At 41.6% G+C, this 20,308-nt stretch overlaps 1 protein-coding gene across 4 annotated transcripts in view; it reads left to right on the forward strand.

The window, feature by feature from the left end:
• The window catches only part of VPS13B (vacuolar protein sorting 13 homolog B), a 1,225,788-nt gene that overhangs the window by 393,589 nt on the left and 811,891 nt on the right, over positions 1 to 20,308 (forward strand). The window contains exon 20 of one of the 4 annotated variants that reach the window (XM_056522378.1): positions 17,851 to 19,216. The exons of the other annotated variants lie outside the window; for them this stretch is intronic. Coding sequence (XP_056378353.1) covers positions 17,851 to 17,897 — 47 coding nt within the window. The 3' untranslated portion in view covers positions 17,898 to 19,216. Of the gene's footprint in view, positions 1 to 17,850; positions 19,217 to 20,308 lie in introns of those variants that run through there. 4 annotated transcript variants of the gene reach the window in all.

Genomic DNA, 20,308 nt, shown 5'->3' on the forward strand with positions numbered 1-20,308 from the left:
TTGTTTTCCTTGCTGCTTTGGCCATTTACAACCTGTAAGATGTTAGATTTCAGCAATAGACGCTTGTGCTACTGGGTGAACAAGATTAGCTGTGATAACGTAATTCTAGTTAAAATGAATGGCACAGCAAGCTACCATATAAATAGATTGGCAGAAGATCATGTTACCATCGGTTACGTTGCTTTCTGAAGAGGTAAAGGGTAGCTTTAAAGGTTTTATAGGCTGTGTATTTAGACATGCTTCGCTTATAGCTAAATCAATATTGGATTGTTTGGGGAGGTAATTATTACTGGACTGTTCTGTATATAAACACTTGGTTCCAGAGTATTTGCTAATAAAGTGTTGTATCCAAACACCCCTGTGTCGTATAAGGCTGTATTTCCATTAATTAAGAGAAATATATGTATAGCCAAGGAAAGAACACATGCTTACTCAGAGAGATCATACTTAAAGGAGACCTACCTGAAGAAGTATATGAAAAGATCCCTAGGCTCTGGCTACACAGACTTTTCAATGTTAAGTGAGTTGTGTGGTCTCATCAGAATAACCCCTGTCCATATGGATGTCATAGGTTCTGTATAACATAGAGGTCCATTATGTACAGGCCCTATTAGATGGGGTGACTGTCAATTGCGATGGCTCCCCAGATGATCATGCCAGTAGTTGGAGCAATGTGTCCCTCCACAGCAAAGGCAGGATTGAAGTGCTTACCATGAGGCCTCCATACTTTAAACCAACTGTCATAGGATCCCTAACAGAGCCTGGATTCGTCGCTAAAGACTATAAACTTTCAGTCCGTACCAGTACAGGTTTCTGGTTCATGACACCAATGCAAACAAAGATAACGGTGACTGGCTGTCGATGGCAGGACACGGAATTGGTGCCATGACGCCAAATTTCCCTGTTCTGTGTCCCTGAAAATGGTCGGGACAGAAGCCAGGGTGCCATCTGTGTCTAGAGGGAAAACAAGGAATCTGTGGGAGCTGCTTGTGCTTGTTCGTGAAACAAACAATCCTCTCTACTTGTGATCTGTCTGGGCCATATGGAGCCTGTTTGCCTTGTGTGTGTCATGTAACTACTGTCATGTGTGTGTGTCATGTAACTACTGCTCCCAACACCTACTAAGTCGACCTAAATTGCATTAAAATTGTCTAAATCACCATCCTACTTCTCTTAGTCCAATGATGATCTATTGTTGAGCCATATATAGCATTTTAGCAACTGTTATCATTTACATATACATGCTTTAACAGATAGACCAGCAGTCATGTGTATGTTGTGGGCGGGGAGGAGTAGCTGTCAAGCAAATGTAAGTTAAGCCAATAGCTAAAGTGTGTGGCCACATTTCATTTACTGTGTTTTACGGTATTCTAGTTTAAGGGATTTTTCTAATCAACCATTAAACTTATAGACCTGTGATGGTATATGCCAATTCCTACACCATATGACATTTTCTTCTGTATCTGGAAGTAAAAAGCACTAATAATCCTAAAACAGCTGTATACAAGTAGAAATAAACTGTGCTTACAGGCTGTATCTGAGCTATAATTAGATCTATATGTACTGTATTCTATTTTTAAAGAGAACCTGTCATCACAAAAACATTTTATATGTTGTTAATTAATGTTTTAGAAACAACTTTCTAATACCATGTCATAATTTTTTTTAAATATATTTATTTCAGTAAAAACTGACCCCTAGGGGGTCTCCCTACATGTCCCGGCCGCAAGTCTCTCAGAGTTCAGACTCCTGCATGAGTCCTAACTCTCATAGTGCAGCCTGGACACTGACAAGCACAGCGCAGCCCCATGCCTGTCAATCAGACAGACGGGAGCGAGCACTGTGCACGCTGCATGGCACACCTTAGATACATTAAACACTGCCTGCAGTGAGCAAGCTTTGAAAGAGGATTATGAAGGAAAAAAGTGGGCGAAAGTGGAAAAGAATAACTGTGGGGGGCAGTTATTGAAGAGGTGCAACATACCAGCAGCATAATATAAAGCAATTGGGGATGGTGGCAAGTGCTCTTTAAGTGAGGATTAGCCACCTTATTTTCAGATAGATGGCGGATGTGTGACATGTGAACGCCTTCTGGTTTATGAAAACAGGGAAAAAGAGGAAAAAAGAGGGGAATTGCGCCCCTAGTGAAGTACATTCATGTGGAGGTTATGAGTGGTTGTTTGAGTGTTACTCACCAAGTAGGGTTGCGCAGAGAGCACAACACCTCAGTATGCTTTACACAATATCCAGACCTGCAGCCAGAGCACAACACCTCAGTATGCTTTACAAAATATCCAGAACTGCAGCCACGGTCCTCTGGAATCAGGCTTGTTCTCCCATTGGTAAGTAGCATGTAGGAAAGAAAAAACAACAGTCTCTGGCGCTGGTCTGCTGAAGATGATAGGATGTCCTAGTCCCAGGGCTCAAGTCCTGCAGGAACTCATGGGAACGGAGTTCCTGCACTTTTTCCACAGCAGGGACGCAGTTCCCATTAGCAGGAGTCCTGCAGGACCAGCCCTTAAAGGGGTACTCCGCCCACATCTTATCCCGGGGGTCCCGCCGCTGGGGACCCCAGCGATCTTGGCTGTGGCACCCCAGACATCCGGTGCATGGAGTGAACTTCGCTCCATGCCGAATGACTGGCGAAGAGGGGCAAAAGCTATGGGAGTGACGGCCGTCATGACCCCTCCTATAGACTAGCATTGAGGGGTTGTGGCCGTGACATCCCGAGCCTCCGGCTCTAATCGAATGCCGGGTGCAACAGGGAGAACAAGGGCATCCCAAGCGGCGGGACCACCCCAATCAGACATCTTATCCCCTATCCTTTGCATAGGGGATAAGATGTCTAGGGGCGGAGTACCCTTTTAAGTGGAAATCTTGGATGAGTTCCCACACTTTTTTCCCCCAGGACTTGACCCCTGCCTAGTCCTATCATCTTCAGCAGACCAGCGCCAGAGACGGTCATTTTTTCTTTCTTACATGCTTCTGGTTTATGAAGGCCTTGTTTTAGTTTTCTGACAGAGGAAATGTTTGTTTTTAGCACTAGTTACATCTGAAATCTACATGTCACTGGCCTTATTGCTGTGAAATGAGGGTGGCTTATATAAACAGTAGTAAACCGGGATTACAAGGGTCTGCTGTGACCTGAGGTCTGTGGTCTTATGACCTGTATTTAGGCCTGCAAAGTGTCCTCAATAAACCTGGCTTGTGATGGCTCTTATCAGCAAGGCTTTTTGTCAAGTAAGAATTCCAGTTTCAGTGAAGTAATCCTAGAAACTTAGTAATCATTATTTCCTTGGACAAATTGAATCCTGAGAAAACATTAGGTCAGGTTGACCCTTTTTACAATGCTGTAAACTGCCATAAAATAGTCAGAACCTGACAATGTTCCTTGGGTGGATGCTTTACATATTGGGGACATCTTTTTTATAGGTCTCTAAAAGGTATCACAGAAATATTCTTATAAGGATGAAAAGTTTTTAAATTTTTTTTTAACAATATATAATGTGGATTATCCAATTGCCTCCATGACTGACCATTACATAAAATGTATGACTACCTATGCAGTTTCCTATCTGACATAAGTAGTGCTCATATTGATGTTGTATAGCTACTTAGTCTTACCCTACTGTAACATGACAATAAGAAATCAAATGAAATCACTAATGAAATCTGAAGTGATGACATATCTCTAGGATATATGGTGTCTGACCTCTGGAATCTCATTGATCATTAGAGTATACAGGACATGGTAGGAGATTTATCAAAACCTGTACATAGGAAAAGTTGACCATTTGCCCATAGCAACCAATCAGATCACTTCTTTCATTTTTGAAAAGTCCTCTGAAAAATGAAAGTAGCAATCTGGTTGCTATGAGCAACTGGTCAACTTTTCTGCAAAGGTTTTGATACATCCCCCCTATAGTGGTTGGTGTAGTGATTTCTACTACTGCACAGCGGTTCTTTCAGGCATCTGGCTGTGTAGGAAAGTACAGCCAGACTTATTCCTTTGAATTGGGCAGCGCTGCAATTCCCTGTAAAGCTGGGTGGTCAGGGGCTGCTATAATTAGGAATTGGACCTAGTACTGCATCCCCTTTATTCTTACAATAGTTTAAAGAATAATGTGAAGATAATCCTATCAGTAAGCCATCACATGTGAAATTGGATTGCCTTTTTTAGCAGAACTGATATTCTACACTGCTCCAAAAAATTAAGTGAACACTTAAAAAAACACAATGTAACTCCAAGTCAATGACACTTCTGTGAAATCACACTGTCCACTCAGGAAGCAACACTGATTGACAATCAATTTCACATGCTGTTGGGCAAATGGAACAGACAACAGGTGGAAATTATAGGCAATTGGCAAAACACCCCCAATAAAAGAGTGGTTCTGCAGGTGGTGACTACAGACCACTTCTCAGTACCTATGCTTCCTGGTTGATGTTTTGGTCACTTTTTAATGCTGGCGGTGCTTTCACTCTAGTGGTAGCATGAGACGGAGTCTACAACCACACAAGTGACTCATGTAGTGCAGCTCATCCAGGATGGCACATCAATGCGAGTTGTGGCAAGAAGGTTTGCCATGTCTGTCAGCGTAATGTCCAGAGCATGGAGGCGCTACCAGGAGACAGGCCAGTACATCAGGAGACGTGGAGGAGGCCGTAGGAGGGCAACAACCCTACAGCAGGGCCGCTACCTCCGCCTTTGTGCAAGGAGGAGCACTGCCAAAGCCTTACAAAATGACCTCCAGCAGGCCACAAATGTGCATGTGTCCACTCAAACGGTCAAAAACAGACTCCATGAGGGTGGTATGAGGGCCCGACGTCCACAGGTGGGGGTTGTGCTTACTGCCCAACACCATGCAGGACGTTTGGCATTTGCCAGAGAACACCAAGATTGGCAAATTCGCCACTGGTGCCCTGTGCTCTTCACAGATGAAAGCAGGTTCACACTGAGCACATGTGACAGACGTGACAGAGTCTGGAGACGCCGTGGAGAATGTTCTGCTGCCTGCAACATCCTCCAGCTTGACCGGTTTGGCGGTGGGTCAGTAATGGTGTGGAGTGGCATTTCTTTGGGGGGGCCGCACAGCCCTCCATGTGCTTGCCAGAGGTAGCCTGACTGCCATTAGGTACCGAGATGAGATCCTCAGACCCTTTGTCAGACCATATGCTGGTGCAGTTGGCCCTGGGTTCCTCCTAATGCAAGACCATGCTAGACCTCATGTGGCTGGAGTGTGTCAGCAGTTCCTGCAAGAGGAAGACATTGATGCCCATTCCCCAGACCTGAATCCAATTGAGAACATCTGGGACATCATGTCTCACTCCATCCACCAACTCCACATTGCAACACAGACTGTCCAGGAGTTGGCGGCTGCTTTAGTCCTGGTCTGGAAATACATCCCTCAGGAGACCATCCGCCACCTCATCAGGAGCATGCCCAGGCGTTGTAGGGAGGTCATACGGGCACGTGGAGGCCACACACACTACTGAGCCTCATTGTGACATGTTTTAAGGACATTACATAAAGTTGTATCAGCCTGTAGTGTGGTTTTCCACTTTGATTTTGAGTGTGACTCCATATCCAGACCTCCATGGGTTGATAAATTTGAATTCCATTGATAATTTTTGTGATTATGTTGTCAGCACATTCAACTATGTAAAGACTAAAGTATTTCATACGATTAGTTCATTCATTCAGATCTAGGATGTGTTATCTTAGTGTTCCCTTTATTTTTTTGAGCAGTGTACTATGGAATTCAGTAAGCTAAATTTACTCACTGAATTCTTCTTGAATCCATGCACTCTGGAGCAGAAAGTGTAAATGGTGCTTCATTTTGTGGTAATATGCTAAAAAATAAACACAAAGTTCAAACTGACTTCAGAAGGTACCAGAGGCTGCGGCTACAATCTTCTGCTGGAATCCAAATTTTTTTTTTCCTGTTTCACAACAGAACTTCAGACATGTGAACCGAGCAACAGAATCCAATTGAAACCAATGGATGGCTGCTGCAAGTGAAATTTCCTTGTGGAAATTCCTCACTGAATTTTCGTAGTTCTGTGGGTCCTACACATGATACTAAGCCATTATATTGCTATATGGCTTTGTGTGCTGCTATATGGTACTCTACATGGCCATATTTTATAGGGCTACTCTCCCCTTGAACCATTGTTGCTATAAGAGGGCAGTTCTGTAAGGCTATGTTCACACGTCCTGTTATGTCCACATGGTAAATCTCTGTGTGGATATTCCATAGACGATTATGCATTCCTTGCAGTGTCCGCAGAAAAAAATTAACACTTTCATTCTTTCTGCAGACAGAGGAAACGGAATTTCCGGAATTTCTGGCACGAAAATTCCGAACGTGTGCACAGCACAGCAGAATCCTATTGAAATCAACTGGTCTCTGCTGCTCCAGAATCTCCAGCGATATTTCAATGTGGAATGCCGCACGGAGATTCCAGACATGTGAACATGGCCTCATACATTTTACAGAACATGCACCTGACTTAGGGTACGTTCACACAGGCGGATTACCTGCGGAATTTCCACAGCGTATTTGCTGCGTAAAATCTGCAGCGGATTTTGCTACCATTGACTTCAGTGGGTCAGCAGAGAATCCGCAATAGAGGCAGTTTTGCAGATTTTCCTTCGGACCCATTGAAGTCAATGGTAGCAAAATCCACTGCTGATTTTCCGCAGCAAATATGCTGTGGAAATTCTGCAGGTAATCTGCCCATGTGAACGTACCTAGAAAATCTTTTTTTGTATTTTTAATGGCTCTTTATGAAATTTGAGGTACACAGTGGTACAGTAGGGCCTATAGAAGTGTATATATTATGGCTGCATAAAACTGGTGACTTTTTTTGAAGTGACCATGTACATAAGCTCTTAGGAGGACGCCACTAGTCTATAGCTATCCAGTTCTAAGGATGCTTTCTCTATGCATTGTTTATAAATAGTTTTTGATAAAAAGAAAGTTTAGGAATATTATTCTTCAGCACTGTGGTTACAGTCTAGCTGGACTTGACATAAAGATCCCTGGGGTCACACTAGACTTCATCTAGCAGTATATGGAAGACACTTGAATGTGACATCAATCTTTAGCACGGTCTTGGGTGACATATTGGGTGATTGTCTCCCCTAACACGAGGACTGTTTATAAATAGTGTGCTGCTATCGTACTTTACACAACTTTTATTAGGTCAGTGAGATTTAAATTGAGATTGTGAAATGTTGTCATTGTCGTACATCTGAAAAGAACCCAGATTAACGTCTGAACAAGCCGCAGCATGTCATAAAACAGCAGTGCCCTCAATATTAGCTTGGAGTAATAATAGATCAAGCATGGGGCTGCTGCAAATGTCATATGTCTTTACTTGAGTGAATACCTCCATAGAGAGGTAGCAGTCTGATCCAAACATAATTGTTTCTTCAAGCAGTTTGCTCAAGCAGAGGTGCTGCCAGACCAATAGCATGCATAGACGCCAGCAAGACTCCAGATTTTCTTTGTGTCATTGAAAATTTGTGAAATTTGCTGCTTTAAATACTACTCATGTAGAAACCTGTGTCGTGGATCTATCAGCACTCCTAATGTCTATTTTGGTAAATACTTGTGCTACCCATAAAATAACAATTTCTGGAGCATCTTTTCTCTAAACTGTGCATTGTGCTAATGCCTTTTTATTTCTCCTGGGAATGTATGAATAAATTACAGTGACAGCTAGGTGTCACTGTTTCTTGTCGAGGAGGCCTATCTCTACACAGTGTGACAGTGTCCATTCTGTGCTCATGGTATTGGAGTGTGTAGGGAAACAACATGTTAAGTAAAAATTGCAACACCCAGATGTTAATCTATTTTTATATTTCCAGGAGGAGTAGCAGAGGAATGACAAAGATCTAAGAAAAAAATGCACAAGCATTTTTACATGTGTAAGCCAAGTGTTTGAGGTCTCATCTACACTACTGAAATTCAGCTGGGATTCTTCTGCTGCTCTGCGCAAACTGCAGAATTTCTGCAGTAGAATTCCGCTGGTGGAACGCCCAAAGAGTGCAGATGTTAATTATTTTGGTGTGACTGGACTGCAGTGCCATCTAAGGAGACAGCACATGTCTGCACGGACCTACTGCTGATGATTTTGGGAGTGTTTGCTAAATTTCAGCAGTGTGGATGCAGCCTAAAGGGGAAAGCCCATTTGAAGTAGTAATTTAGTTTACATTGAAATCTGCAGCATAAAATATACCCAGGATACAGTATGTGTGAATGCATTCTTATTATACATTCACACATACAAGATCTGCTGCATATTTTTGCTCCATATTTTCTGAAGCTGATTTTGTTACCCATTGAAGTTAATGGGTAGCAAAATGAGCTGCATAAAATTTGCCGCAGTTCCTGTACATGTGAACTTACCCTTATGGTAGGGTCACACATACTGCATCCGCAGCGTATTTCATGATGCGTTACTGACCATACCTTGAGCAAGCCTCCTGCTTTGCCCGCATGTCCAGCGTTGTCTGCTTGTAGCAGCAATCTGCCACCATGAGAAGACCGAGGGAGCAGCAGGTCGCTCCTGTGCGCAGTGAACTTTAAGACATTGTGGTTGGTCCCTGAGCTAGCCCGAGAGTGGTCACAATGTCTGTGGGCACACTGCACGCGACCTAGCAGCTCCCTCTGTGAACGCTGCTATCAGCAGATTGCTGCTATGAGCAGACAGCCCCTGACACACAGGCAAAGCAGGAAGCTCATTCTATGGACAGTCAGTAATAGGTAGTTTTATTCTATGGACAGTCAGTAATAGGTAGTTTTGTGGTATTGCGATGAATCCTACCTATTTTTTCCTGCACAGTAGTGCCCTGCCATCTGTCTGTGTAGGGAACTGCAACTAGCCCCAATTACTGGAATATGATGCGTGCATTATACTAAGTAGTTGTTAATCTGGGCAGGTCAACTGCTCCTGGCAAAAAACAAAGGGAGATTTATGAATTGGTGTTGTGTAGGTTTTGCAGTGTGTTTTGTGCAAAAATGGTGCATTTTTTTTTTTTTTTTTTTACAAGCGTTTTCTGATGTAAGCATACTTTAAATGGGCAATTTCAGATTCAAAAGCGTCTTATATGTTGTACATCTTGGCAAAACATTAATCTTTTTATTATTCCTTTTTATAGAAATCATGGCTTATAAAATCATGGCTTTGTCCAAACTGAAGCACAGGCATGGACAAAGTCCAGTAAGTGAGGGTGGGCTAGCACTGATAGGACAGGAGAGAGCCCAGAGGAGTCCTATCAGACAGGATAGAGTACAGAGGAGTGCTATCATGCAGGATAGAGTACAGAAGAGTGCTATCAGTCAGGAGAGAGCACAGAGGAGTGCTATCAGGCAGGAGAGAGCACAGAGGAGTGCTATCAGGCAGGAGAGAGCACAGAGGAGTCCTGTCAGACAGTAGAGAGCACAGAGGAGTGCTATCAGATAGGAGAGAGCACAGAGGAGTGCTATCAGATAGGAGAGAGCACAGAGGAGTGCTATCAGATAGGAGAGAGCACAGAGGAGTCCTATCAGACAGGAGAGAGCACAGAGGAGTGCTAGCCCACCCTCCCTTACCGGACTTTGCCCATGCCTGGTGCTTTAGTTTGGACAAAACCATGATTTCATAAGCCATGATTTCTGTAAAGGAATAACATTTTCTTATGAAGTATTCTAGAAAGGTAAATTTTTTGCCAAGATGTACAACATATAAAAAGTTTTTGTAAATGATAGCGCCCATTTAAGCCTATTCAAGGGAAATTGGCCTCTTTCTCTGCAGGTTTTTCTAATATAATTTCCTTGAAAATGTGCAGCATTTACAGTAGCAGCAAAGTGGTTGAAAGTTTGACTCTTTATGAAATTGCGACTTTCAGATCTACAGCATGCCATTCATATTGTGCAAGCGCTGCAGGTGTCTTGTGGGTTTTCTCTATTGACTTCAGTCAGGAAGTAAAAATCCACAACAAATCCACAGTGTCTATTTATTTTTGCATAGATTTACACTGCACATCTGCTACAAAATGCACAACATTTGATTTCTGGTCATAGCCTCCATTACACCTGATCCAGGCTGCTTCATCCATGTGTTTCTTTGAAGAGGAAGTGGCTATTTGACCATTTGGCCTGGACTTATATGCTGAAGCCATGTCAAACCACATTTTCTTTATTTTTTGCTTTGTATATGTAGCAGGGTACATGATGCCTTTAAAACTGTCTGAGAGAAATACTGTCCCGTGACCTGAGATAAGAGTATCTGTTTTATGTTCACTGGTTAGTGCTTTATGCTAGAAAACAAAAGTACATCATGCCTGAAATGATCCACTGGATATAGAACAAGCATCTCATTTGAGGACTCTTATGTGGGGGCTTTACGGTTCTTCTTGTAAATCTGACATTGTTACCTTGTGCTGGAATGTTAACGTGCACAGCCCGACCTGCATGAAGGATCAAGTGGCCAGGCCTAGTTATTTGTGCTGACAGTAGCTTTACCACAGATAAAAGCTGCAGGGTGTCTGCTAAACCCAGCAGTGGTCTGTGTACTGTTCCTTCCTTTTTGGTTTTAGGAGTGCTAGAAAAAATTATCTCGTAATAACAAGATGGGTCTTTTAAAGTATTGGTCTTACTTTAAAAAAGCTGTGTAAGCATTGAACCATGAAGAGTAAAGGTGCCCATACATATAAGAGCTTAGTAAGCCAAACTCGACTCTTTCAGTTGCATTGGCCAAGTGTGTTATGTGCTAGGGGGATTGTCTGAAGGTTTACAAAACAAAATATCCACCCAGAATGAGACACGAGGGTGGCCAGCGCTGACTGAATCAGGCGGCACTAGTACCATGTGGATATTGCCGATCCCCATATGGACTGCAATGAATTCTGTTGGAATAATGAACAAGATCAATCTTGCGGTGGAGGAAATTCTGTACTTTGAACTGTACAGTGGAATCCCATTAACAGCAATGGGACTCTGCTGCATCTGAATTGCTGAGCAGAATTCTGCACTATAATTCTTTTGTGTGAACCTGGCCTAACTCTAACCTTACAAAAGTCAAAGGGGGAAATTACCACACCAGATCCTTTGATTTGAAAAGAAGTTAGCCAGTGCCAAACACCTTTGACAACTTATATTTACCGCTCCTTATAAGGAACACATACACTCTCAGCCAAGCCGTACATGCATATCTGGACTGAAGAATAACTGTCATCAAGGAGAGTATATAGCTACCTTTAAAGGAGAAGTATCATGGAAGAAAACTTATCCCCTATCTGAAGGATAGATTGTGGGGGGTCCGAGCACTGGGGCCCCCCACAATCTCCTGTTTGGAGCCCCAGCTCTCCTTCACAGTGGTGCATCACGACCTCCACCCGAAAAGACCCCCCCCCCCCCCCGCCTCCATTTATCTCTATGGGAGAGTCGTTCGACAATCTTCGGCTTTCCTATAGTGCTTCGGGTGTGGGGGTCGTGACGCGCCACTGTAAAGGAGAGCAGGGGCTACAAACAGTAATCGTGTAGGGCCCCAGCGCTCGGACCACCCATGATCTAAAACGTATCCCCTATGCTTTGTATAGGGGAATACGTTTTTTTCCATGATGCTTCTTTAAAGGACTTTTTTCATGAAGGACACATCTGTCCGTAGGATCAGTGTATGGTCTTGGGGGGGGGGGGGGGGGTTTCCTACTTCTAAGGAGATTTTTTCATGGGAAAAACGGTGGGGGGCGGGGCATTATCGGATTATCGGCAAGGTAATTGTCGATACCGATAATGCCCAAAATCGGGATTATGGGCCGATAATATCGGCCAAACCGATAATCGGGCGATTCCTACATTTTACACATAAATTTGGTACATGTAGTTATAATTTAAGTATTAAAAAAAATAAAACCTATATAAATTAGATATCCTTGTAACCGTATGGACCTACAGAATAAATATATGGTGTCATTTTTTACCGAAAAGTGTACTGCATAGAATGGGAAGCCCCCAAAAATTACATAATGGCGTGTTTTTTTATTTTTTATTTTTTATTTTGCACCACAAAATTTTTCTTCTGCTTTTGCCGTAAATTATGTGTTGAAATGATTGATGTAATTAAAAAGCACAATTGGTGGTACAAAAATAAGCCCTTATATGGGTCTTTAGGTGCAAAACTGAAAGCATTATGATTTTTAGAAGGGGATATGGAAAAAAGCAAAAACGGAAAAACCCTGCATCCTTAAGGGGTTAATACTATATATATATATATATATATATATATATATATATATATATATATGTATATGTAACTCTGATGTTCCAACTTGTAAAACTCCGCTTTCTGGGGAGAGGGCAACTAATAGACTTAAAGGGGTATTCCAGGAAAAAACTTTTTTTTATATATCATCTGGTTCCAGAAAGTTAAACAGATTTGTAAATTACTTCTATTAAAAAATCTTAATCCTTTCAGTACTTATGAAGTTAAGGTTGTTCTTTTCTTTCTAAGTAATCTCTGATGACACGTGTCTCGGGAAGCGCCCAGTTTAGAAGCAAATTCCCATAGCAAACCTCTTCTAAACTGGGCGGTTCCCGAGACACGTGTCATCGGAGATTACTTAGACAGAAAAGAACAACCTAAACTTCATAAGTACTGAAAGGATTAAGATTTTTTAATAGAAGTAATTTACAAATCTGTTTAACTTTCTGGAACCAGTTGATATATAAAAAATTTTTTTTTCCTGGATTACCCCTTTAACCTGTTGGGGACGAAGGGCGTATGCATACGCCCTTGCGTCCTGGTACTTAAGGACGAAGGGCGTATCCATACGCCCGGGGGAATTTCGGTCCCCGCCGGGCGGGGACCGGGCCGGGGTGACTGCTGATATCAATCAGCAGGCACCCCGTACAAATGCCCAGGGGTGTCATTAGACCCCCCCCATGTCGGCGATAGGCGCAAATCGCAAATTCACACTTGCGATTTGTGCCGATTCCGGGTCATTACGGGTCTATGGTGACCCGGTGACCCGGAATAGAAGGGGGATTGCGAGTGTCTAAGATACCCACGATCCCCCTAAAGCGATAGGAGTGAGGTGGCAGAGTTGCCACCCCTCCTATCTCTGCTATTGGTGGTCTAGACGCGACCACCAATAGCAGATCTGGGGCGGAGGGGTTTACTTTCGTTTTCCCTGTCCTGCCCACCTACAATAGGTGTGGTAGAACGGGGAAAACGCAGAGGAGCGGCGCCGGAGTCCACTTACCCCTCCGGAGGCAGCGGAGCGACGGGGATCTGCGGCGGCGTGCGGCAGAAGAGGACGGCTCCCGGATGCGACGGAAGCCGGTGAGTAGTTGCATAGCAACATCTAGAGGGCTACAGTCTGAGACCACTATAGTGGTCTCTAGACTGTAGCCCTCCAGATGTTGCAAAACTACAACTCCCAGCATGCCCAGACAGCTGTTTGCTGTGTGGGCATGCTGGAATTTGTAGTTTTGCAACAGCTGGAGGTCTGCAGTTTAGAGACCACTGCACAGTGATCTCTATGCTGCCCTCTAGATCTTGCAAAACTACAACTCCCAGCATGCCGAGACAGCTGTTTGCTGTCTGGGCATGCTCAGAGCTGTAGTTTTGCAACATCTGGAGGTCCACAGTTTGGAGATCACTGTTCAGTGGTCTCTAAATTGTAGCACTCCAGATGTTGCAAAACTACAAATTCCAGCATGCTCACACAGCAAACAGCTGTCTCGGCATGCTGGGAGTTGTAGTTGCGTACCTCCAGCTGTTGCATTACTACATCTCCCAGCATGCCCTTCTGTGATCAGACATGCTGGGAATTGTAGTTTTGCAACAGCTGGAGGCACACTGGTTGGAAAATACTGAGTTAGGTAACAGAACCCAACTCAGTATTTTCCAACCAGTGTGCCTCCAGCTGTTTCAAAACTACAACTCCCAGCATGTACTGACAGACCATGCATGCTGGGAGTTGTAGTTTTGCAACAGCTGGAGGCTCACTGGTTGGAAAATACTGAGTTAGGTAACAGAACCTAACTGAAGGTTTTCCATCCAGTGTGCCTCCAGCTGTTGCAAAACTACAACTCCCAGCAGGTACTGACAGACCGTGCATGCTGGGAGTTGTAGTTTTGCAACAGCTGGAGGCTCACTGCTTGGAAAATACTGAGTTAGGTAACAGAACCTAACTGAAGGTTTTCCAACCAGTGTGCCTCCAGCTGTTGCAAAACTACAACTCCCAGCATGTACTGACAGACCGTGCATGCTGGGAGTTGTAGTTTTGAAACAGCTGGAGGTTTGCCCCCCCCATGTGAACGTACAGGGTACATTCACACGGACTGGTTTACAGCAAGTTTCCTGCTTCAAGTATGAGCTGCGGCAAATTTTTCGCCGCAGCGCAAATTCCTAGCGGGAAACTCACCGTAACCCGCCAGTGTGAATGTACCCTAAAAACACTACACTATACTAACACCTAATAAAGAGTAAAACACTACATAAACACCCCCTTACACTGTCCCCCCCAATAAAAAGGAAAAACGTATTGTACAGCAGTGTTTCCAAAACGGAGCCTCCAGCTGTTGCAAAACAACAACTCCCAGCATTTACGGACAGCCACTGACTGTCCAGACATGCTGGGAGTTTAGCAACAGCTGGAGGCACCCTGTTTGGGAATCACTGGCATAGAATACCCCTATGTCCACCCCTATGCAATCCCTAATTTAGTCCTCAAATGCGCATGGCGCTCTCTCACTTTGGATCCCTGTCGTATTTCAAGGCAACAGTTTAGGGACACACATGGGATATCTCCGTACTCGGGAGAAATTACACTACAAATTTTGGGGGGCTTGTTCTCCTTTTACCCCTTATGAAAAGGAAAAGTTGGGGTCTACACCAGCCTGTTAGTGTAAAAAAAAATAAAAAATTTCCGGTGTTGCCCTTTACGTTTTATTTTCACAAGAGGTAAAAGGAAAAAAAGACCCCCAAAATTTGTAACGCAATTTCTCCTGAGTATGGAAATACCCCATATGTGGGTGTAAAATGCTCTGCGGGCGCACAACAAGGCTCAAGAGTGAGAGCGCACCATGTACATTTGAGGTCTAAATTGGTGATTTGCACAGGGGTGGCTGATTTTACAGCGGCTCTGACATAAATGCAAAAAAATAAATACCCACATGTGACCCCATTTTGGAAACTACACCCCTCGTGTAATGTAATAAGGGGTACAGTGAGCATTTACGCCACACAGGGGTCTGACAGATTTTTGGAACAGTGGTCTGTGAAAATGAAAAATTTTATTTTTTTGTTTGCACAGCCCACTGTTCCAAAGATCTGTCAAACGCCAGTGGGGTGTAAATGCTCACTGTACCCCTTATTACATTCCGTGAGGGGTGTAGTTTCCAAAATAGGGTCACATGTGGGGGGGGTTCCACTGTTCTGGTACCACGGGGGGCTTTGTAAATGCACATGGCCCCCGACTTCCATTCCAAACAAATTATCTCTCTAAAAGCTCAATGGCGCTCCTTCTCATCTGAGCGTTGTAGTTCACCCGCAGTGCACTTGACGTCCAAACATGGGGTATTTCCATACTCAGAAGAAATGGGGTTACAAATTTTGGGGGGCATTTTCTCCTATTACCCTTTGTAAAAAAGTAAAATTTGGGGAAAAACCAGCATTTTAGTGGAACAATATTTTTTTTTCATTTACACATCCGACTTTAACAAAAAGTTGTCAAACACCTGTGGGGTGTTAAGGCTCACCGTACCGCTTGTTACGTTCCTTGAGTAGTGTAATTTCCATAATAGTGTGCAATGTGTGGGTTTTTGCTGTTCTGGCACCATAGGGGCTTCCTAAATGGGACATGCCCCCCAAAAAGCATTTCAGAAAAACTCACTCTCCTAAATCCCATTGTTGCTCCTTCACTTCTGAGCCCTCTAGTGCACCCGACAAACACTTGACATACACATATGAGGTATTTTCTTACTCGAGAGAAATTGGGTTACAAATTTTGAGAGGACTTTTTTCCTTTTACCCCTTGTAAAATTCAAAAACTGGGTCTACAAGAACATGCCAGTGTAAAAAATGAAGATTTTGAATTTTCTCCTTCAATTTGCTGCTATTCCTGTGAAACACCTAAAGGGTTAAAACGCTGACTGAATGTCATTTTGAATACTTTGAGGGGTGCAGTTTTTATAATGGGGTCATTTATCGGGTATTTCTAACCAGAAGACCCTTCAAATCCACTTCAAACCTGAACTGGTCCCTGAAAACTTCCGATTTTGAAAATTTTGCGAAAAATTTGAAAATTGTTGCTGAACTTTGAAGCCCTCTGGTGTCTTCCAAAAGTAAAAACTCATCAATTTTATGATGCAAACATAAAGTGGACATATTGTATATGTGAATCAATATATAATGTATTTGGAATATCCATATTCCTTTTAAGCTGAGAGCTTCAAAGTTAGAAAAATGCTAAATTTTCAAATTTTTCATGAAATTTTTGAATTTTTCACCAAGAAAGGATGCAAGTATCGCTGAAAATTTACCACTAACATAAAGTAGAATATGTCACGAAAAAACAATCTCGGAATCAAATTTATAAGTAAAAGCATTCCAGAGTTATTAATGCTTAAAGTGACAGTGGTCAGATTTGCAAAAAATGCTCCCGTCCTTAGGGTCATAATGGGCTCCGTCCCCAAGGGGTTAAATTTACTGGTGATTATTTTATTTATTTCGGTTTATTTGATTTTAGGGGTAAATATTTTCAATAACTGTACTTGAATTTTATAATTTTTTTGCTTTTGCTGTTATCTAAATCAAGCTCATTTTAATTAGTTGTTTAGCTCATTTAAGTGTTGATATTTCTTATGGAGATTATTTTATCAGTATGTCAGTAATATTCTTGGGTGAAAAGTGAATCCTTAAATTACATACTTGGGTAATGTTCTGATTATTTGTCATTTAGATTCACACATTTTTTTCGTTCTGCCCAAACATTTTGGTATTGTGGAGATAATACAATATGTAAGGTCACTGCCACACATGATTTTACACTGCATATCCATAAAGGATTTAGCTGCAGGTTTCCCACCAATTTCACTCTTCTACATTATCCTTCTTCCAAGAATTTCCAGTGTTTCAAGAATGGCCTTTAAGTCTCTAAATGTCTTTATGGCAATTTGTTCATTACCTTTTTAGGACCACACCAATAGGCCTCACTGCAGCCAGCCAGCACTCTGCTCTATAGTAATGAGGTACAACAACTGGACAGTTGTCTACAGATGGATACCTTTCTATTCTGTCGTAGTTTCTGTCTTGGCTTATTAAATCCCCAGTCTTGTTCTAAGACTTCTTAAAGGAGTTAAACATAGACTTAAAGGGAAAGATACCTTCAAAAGTTGGTGTCAAAGAGCAGCTTTGCAAATCACTCTTCTGCATTGAAAGTTTGCAACTCAAATTGACTTGTTGCAGATTTTAAAATCCGCTCCACAGGCCAATTTCCATGCATCTTCAAAAATCTCATCTATGTAGTAATGTGTCCCCCGTGATGAGGTGGTCTAAGACTGAAAAGTTACTTTTCAAAAGCTTTCAAACTACATAAAAAAAATTGTAGTGATCTTATGTAAATATAAAAAACAGAAATGTAAAAGCAAATTGTTTGTACCTTGGTTTAGGGTTGCAAAATGTTTTTTTTTCTATTTAAGAAAATTCTAATTTAGAATAAAGAATAAAAACTAATTGTAATTCTAAATAAAACAATAAAAGCCAAAACCATATAGACTTTCATAGATATTTAACTTGTTAATTGTATATAAAAAGTTCACAAGGAGGTGAAATGTGCCAATTGTTTTCTTACAGTGTGCCCTGACAGGATTGATGGGAGAGTCCAAGAGTCTTCTAAATGAAATAATAACATAAGCCTGAAGCACCCACTTAGTTATTCTGCTGTCGCTTTTTGAGAGTGTTTGTTTTTTGGCAGAAGCAGCATTCTTGACTCTGTCTTAGCTCCTGCAGAAGTGTTTGACAGAGGTCATCGAAACAGCAACAAAAACAAACAGTGGAGCATTGAATGACCAGCTTAGCAGTTGGCATAATGTCTCTGTGTTGCATCCTATCAAGTTATCAGTGCCTTAGCCAACCCATCTCTGTTACCTAGTCGGAGACGTTCCACCATGGAAATAGTGAAATGCTCCCTGTACCTCCTGCTGGGCTTTACATGCTAGGTATGAAGGGTTAACACCAGATTTATATCATCTAACAATCTGAGTAGAACAACTGAAGTTCAGCCAGCTATTTTAAAATGTGAGACTTGGACCAGTCCCGAATATAATGATATATTTAATCCCTTGGACAGACGGGAGAAAATCAGATAATTCATTATTCTGTTATCTGCTTTAAAGTATCCTTTCAGACTTTGTACTGCAAAAAAAAGAATCTATTGTGCAACATATTATATTATATAGCTATAATATTGCTTTAAGTCCATTGGGGTGTGTTCAGGGATTGTAAAAAAAAAAAATATTGGGAATATGTTGCTGCTATAATGTGCAATGTTGTCCATAGTGACATCACTAGCATACGCCAGTGATGTGATGAAGCTCTGGTTGACATGTCATGTGAACAGAGATGTGTTTTTGTTTTGTGCTTTTTGTTTTATCCCCAATTTTTATTTTTATTTTTATAAAGTTCTGGTTTCAGGATCAAAACTTCATCTTAGAACCTACATGTGCTCTGACAGTCAGACTTAAGCATGTATTACCATGTTCAGATTTTTTAAGCAGTTTTTAAACCAAAAGCCAAGACTGGATTAAAAACAATATCTGTCTTGGTAGTTTTTTTATTTTATTTTTTTATACCTTTGGCTTCAAAAACAGCATAAAAACTTTAATATTGTCTGGATATGCACCACTGCATGTCCTTGTATTGACCTTAACATTTGTATGTCTGGGGGTGGTGGTCAGCTGCCAATGTATTATTTGCTTATTTTATGATATTTTTTTTTTGTACTGCCTATATATAGCTTTACTGCATTGTATCTAGTTATCAGATTCTCTCCGATGTATTGTATCCATGATATTCTCTTTGATTTCCCAATAAGACTCTGTTTTAGTTATTGTATTGAAGCTATCTTCTTTTTGAAATTAATAAAAAGCTTCATGATTTCGATTGCCCGCTCCTACCGCCCTGGGGTGGATGTTGTATATGTTATCAATGTTTAATAAATCTTTTGAACCGTAAAAAAAAAAAAAAAAATGTTGTTGATATATTGTATTCAGATTTATTGGACATTTTGAATACAAACCTGCAGTTTTAATTGATCCTCTGGATTAATAGATAAGATGTGGCTAACAGTTTTCTTGAATGTATTGCCTAAAGAAATATCTTCATAACACATAGCAATCCTAGAAAGAACTAGCCTTATTATTGGATTAGATATGGAGATCAATATGTTTGGTGTGTGCTAAGGATTCAGTAAAACCATCTGTTGTACAATCACTCTCCGCTGTAAAGGGAGGATAATAACTAAAGACAGCATTACATATTAGATAGCTTGACTCCAGCTAGTGGCTCTGAAACAACCAATAATGTTTATGCTCATATGTGCATGTTATATTTGGAGGCAGGAGCAAGTAGGTAGAACTAAAAAGAAAGGAAAGTGGAATCAGGTGAACAAATCCAACACAGTCAGATGACTGGATGCATATGTTATAATAATAATATTGATACTAGATCCTATGAAAATGAAGCTCTTAATTGGGCACTGTCAAATCCAAGAAAAATTATATGTTGTTACTGATAAAAAATTAAAAACCTGGTTGTTTAAATTGCTAAAAAAAAAAAAAAAAAAAAAAGCTTCATGATTTCACTATAAAAAAAACCTGAATATGAGAACACCCCCTTTATCGTCATCATTTTTTTTTTTTTTTATTGTACTGGAAAAAAGGTTGTGAATCAAGAGCAGAATTCTGAGACATAGCCTTGTATTATAGGCATGCCCATTTTTTCAGTGGATTTTCATTTTCTATATTCTGGGATTTTCCATGGTTTTAGGGTTTATCCTCATAAATCGGCTTCCAGGTTACCTGATGTGACAAGAATTTACAAGACTTTCAAGACATCAAGAATTGACAAGACTTTCCACTTTTAGGGTACATTCACACGAGCAGATTTATTTGCGGGTTTCACTCTGCGTATTTGAAAGAGGGCGTGCTCCTTGCGGTTGTCTGCAGCAGATTTTCCACTGCGGAATTTCCAATGCGGAAAATCCGCTTCAAACCCCATTGAAGTCAGTAGGGTCTGCAGCGGATTTTCCACA

Source organism: Hyla sarda, chromosome 5, assembly GCF_029499605.1.
Source record: "Hyla sarda isolate aHylSar1 chromosome 5, aHylSar1.hap1, whole genome shotgun sequence".
In the NCBI taxonomy this organism is placed as follows: Eukaryota; Metazoa; Chordata; class Amphibia; order Anura; family Hylidae; genus Hyla; species Hyla sarda.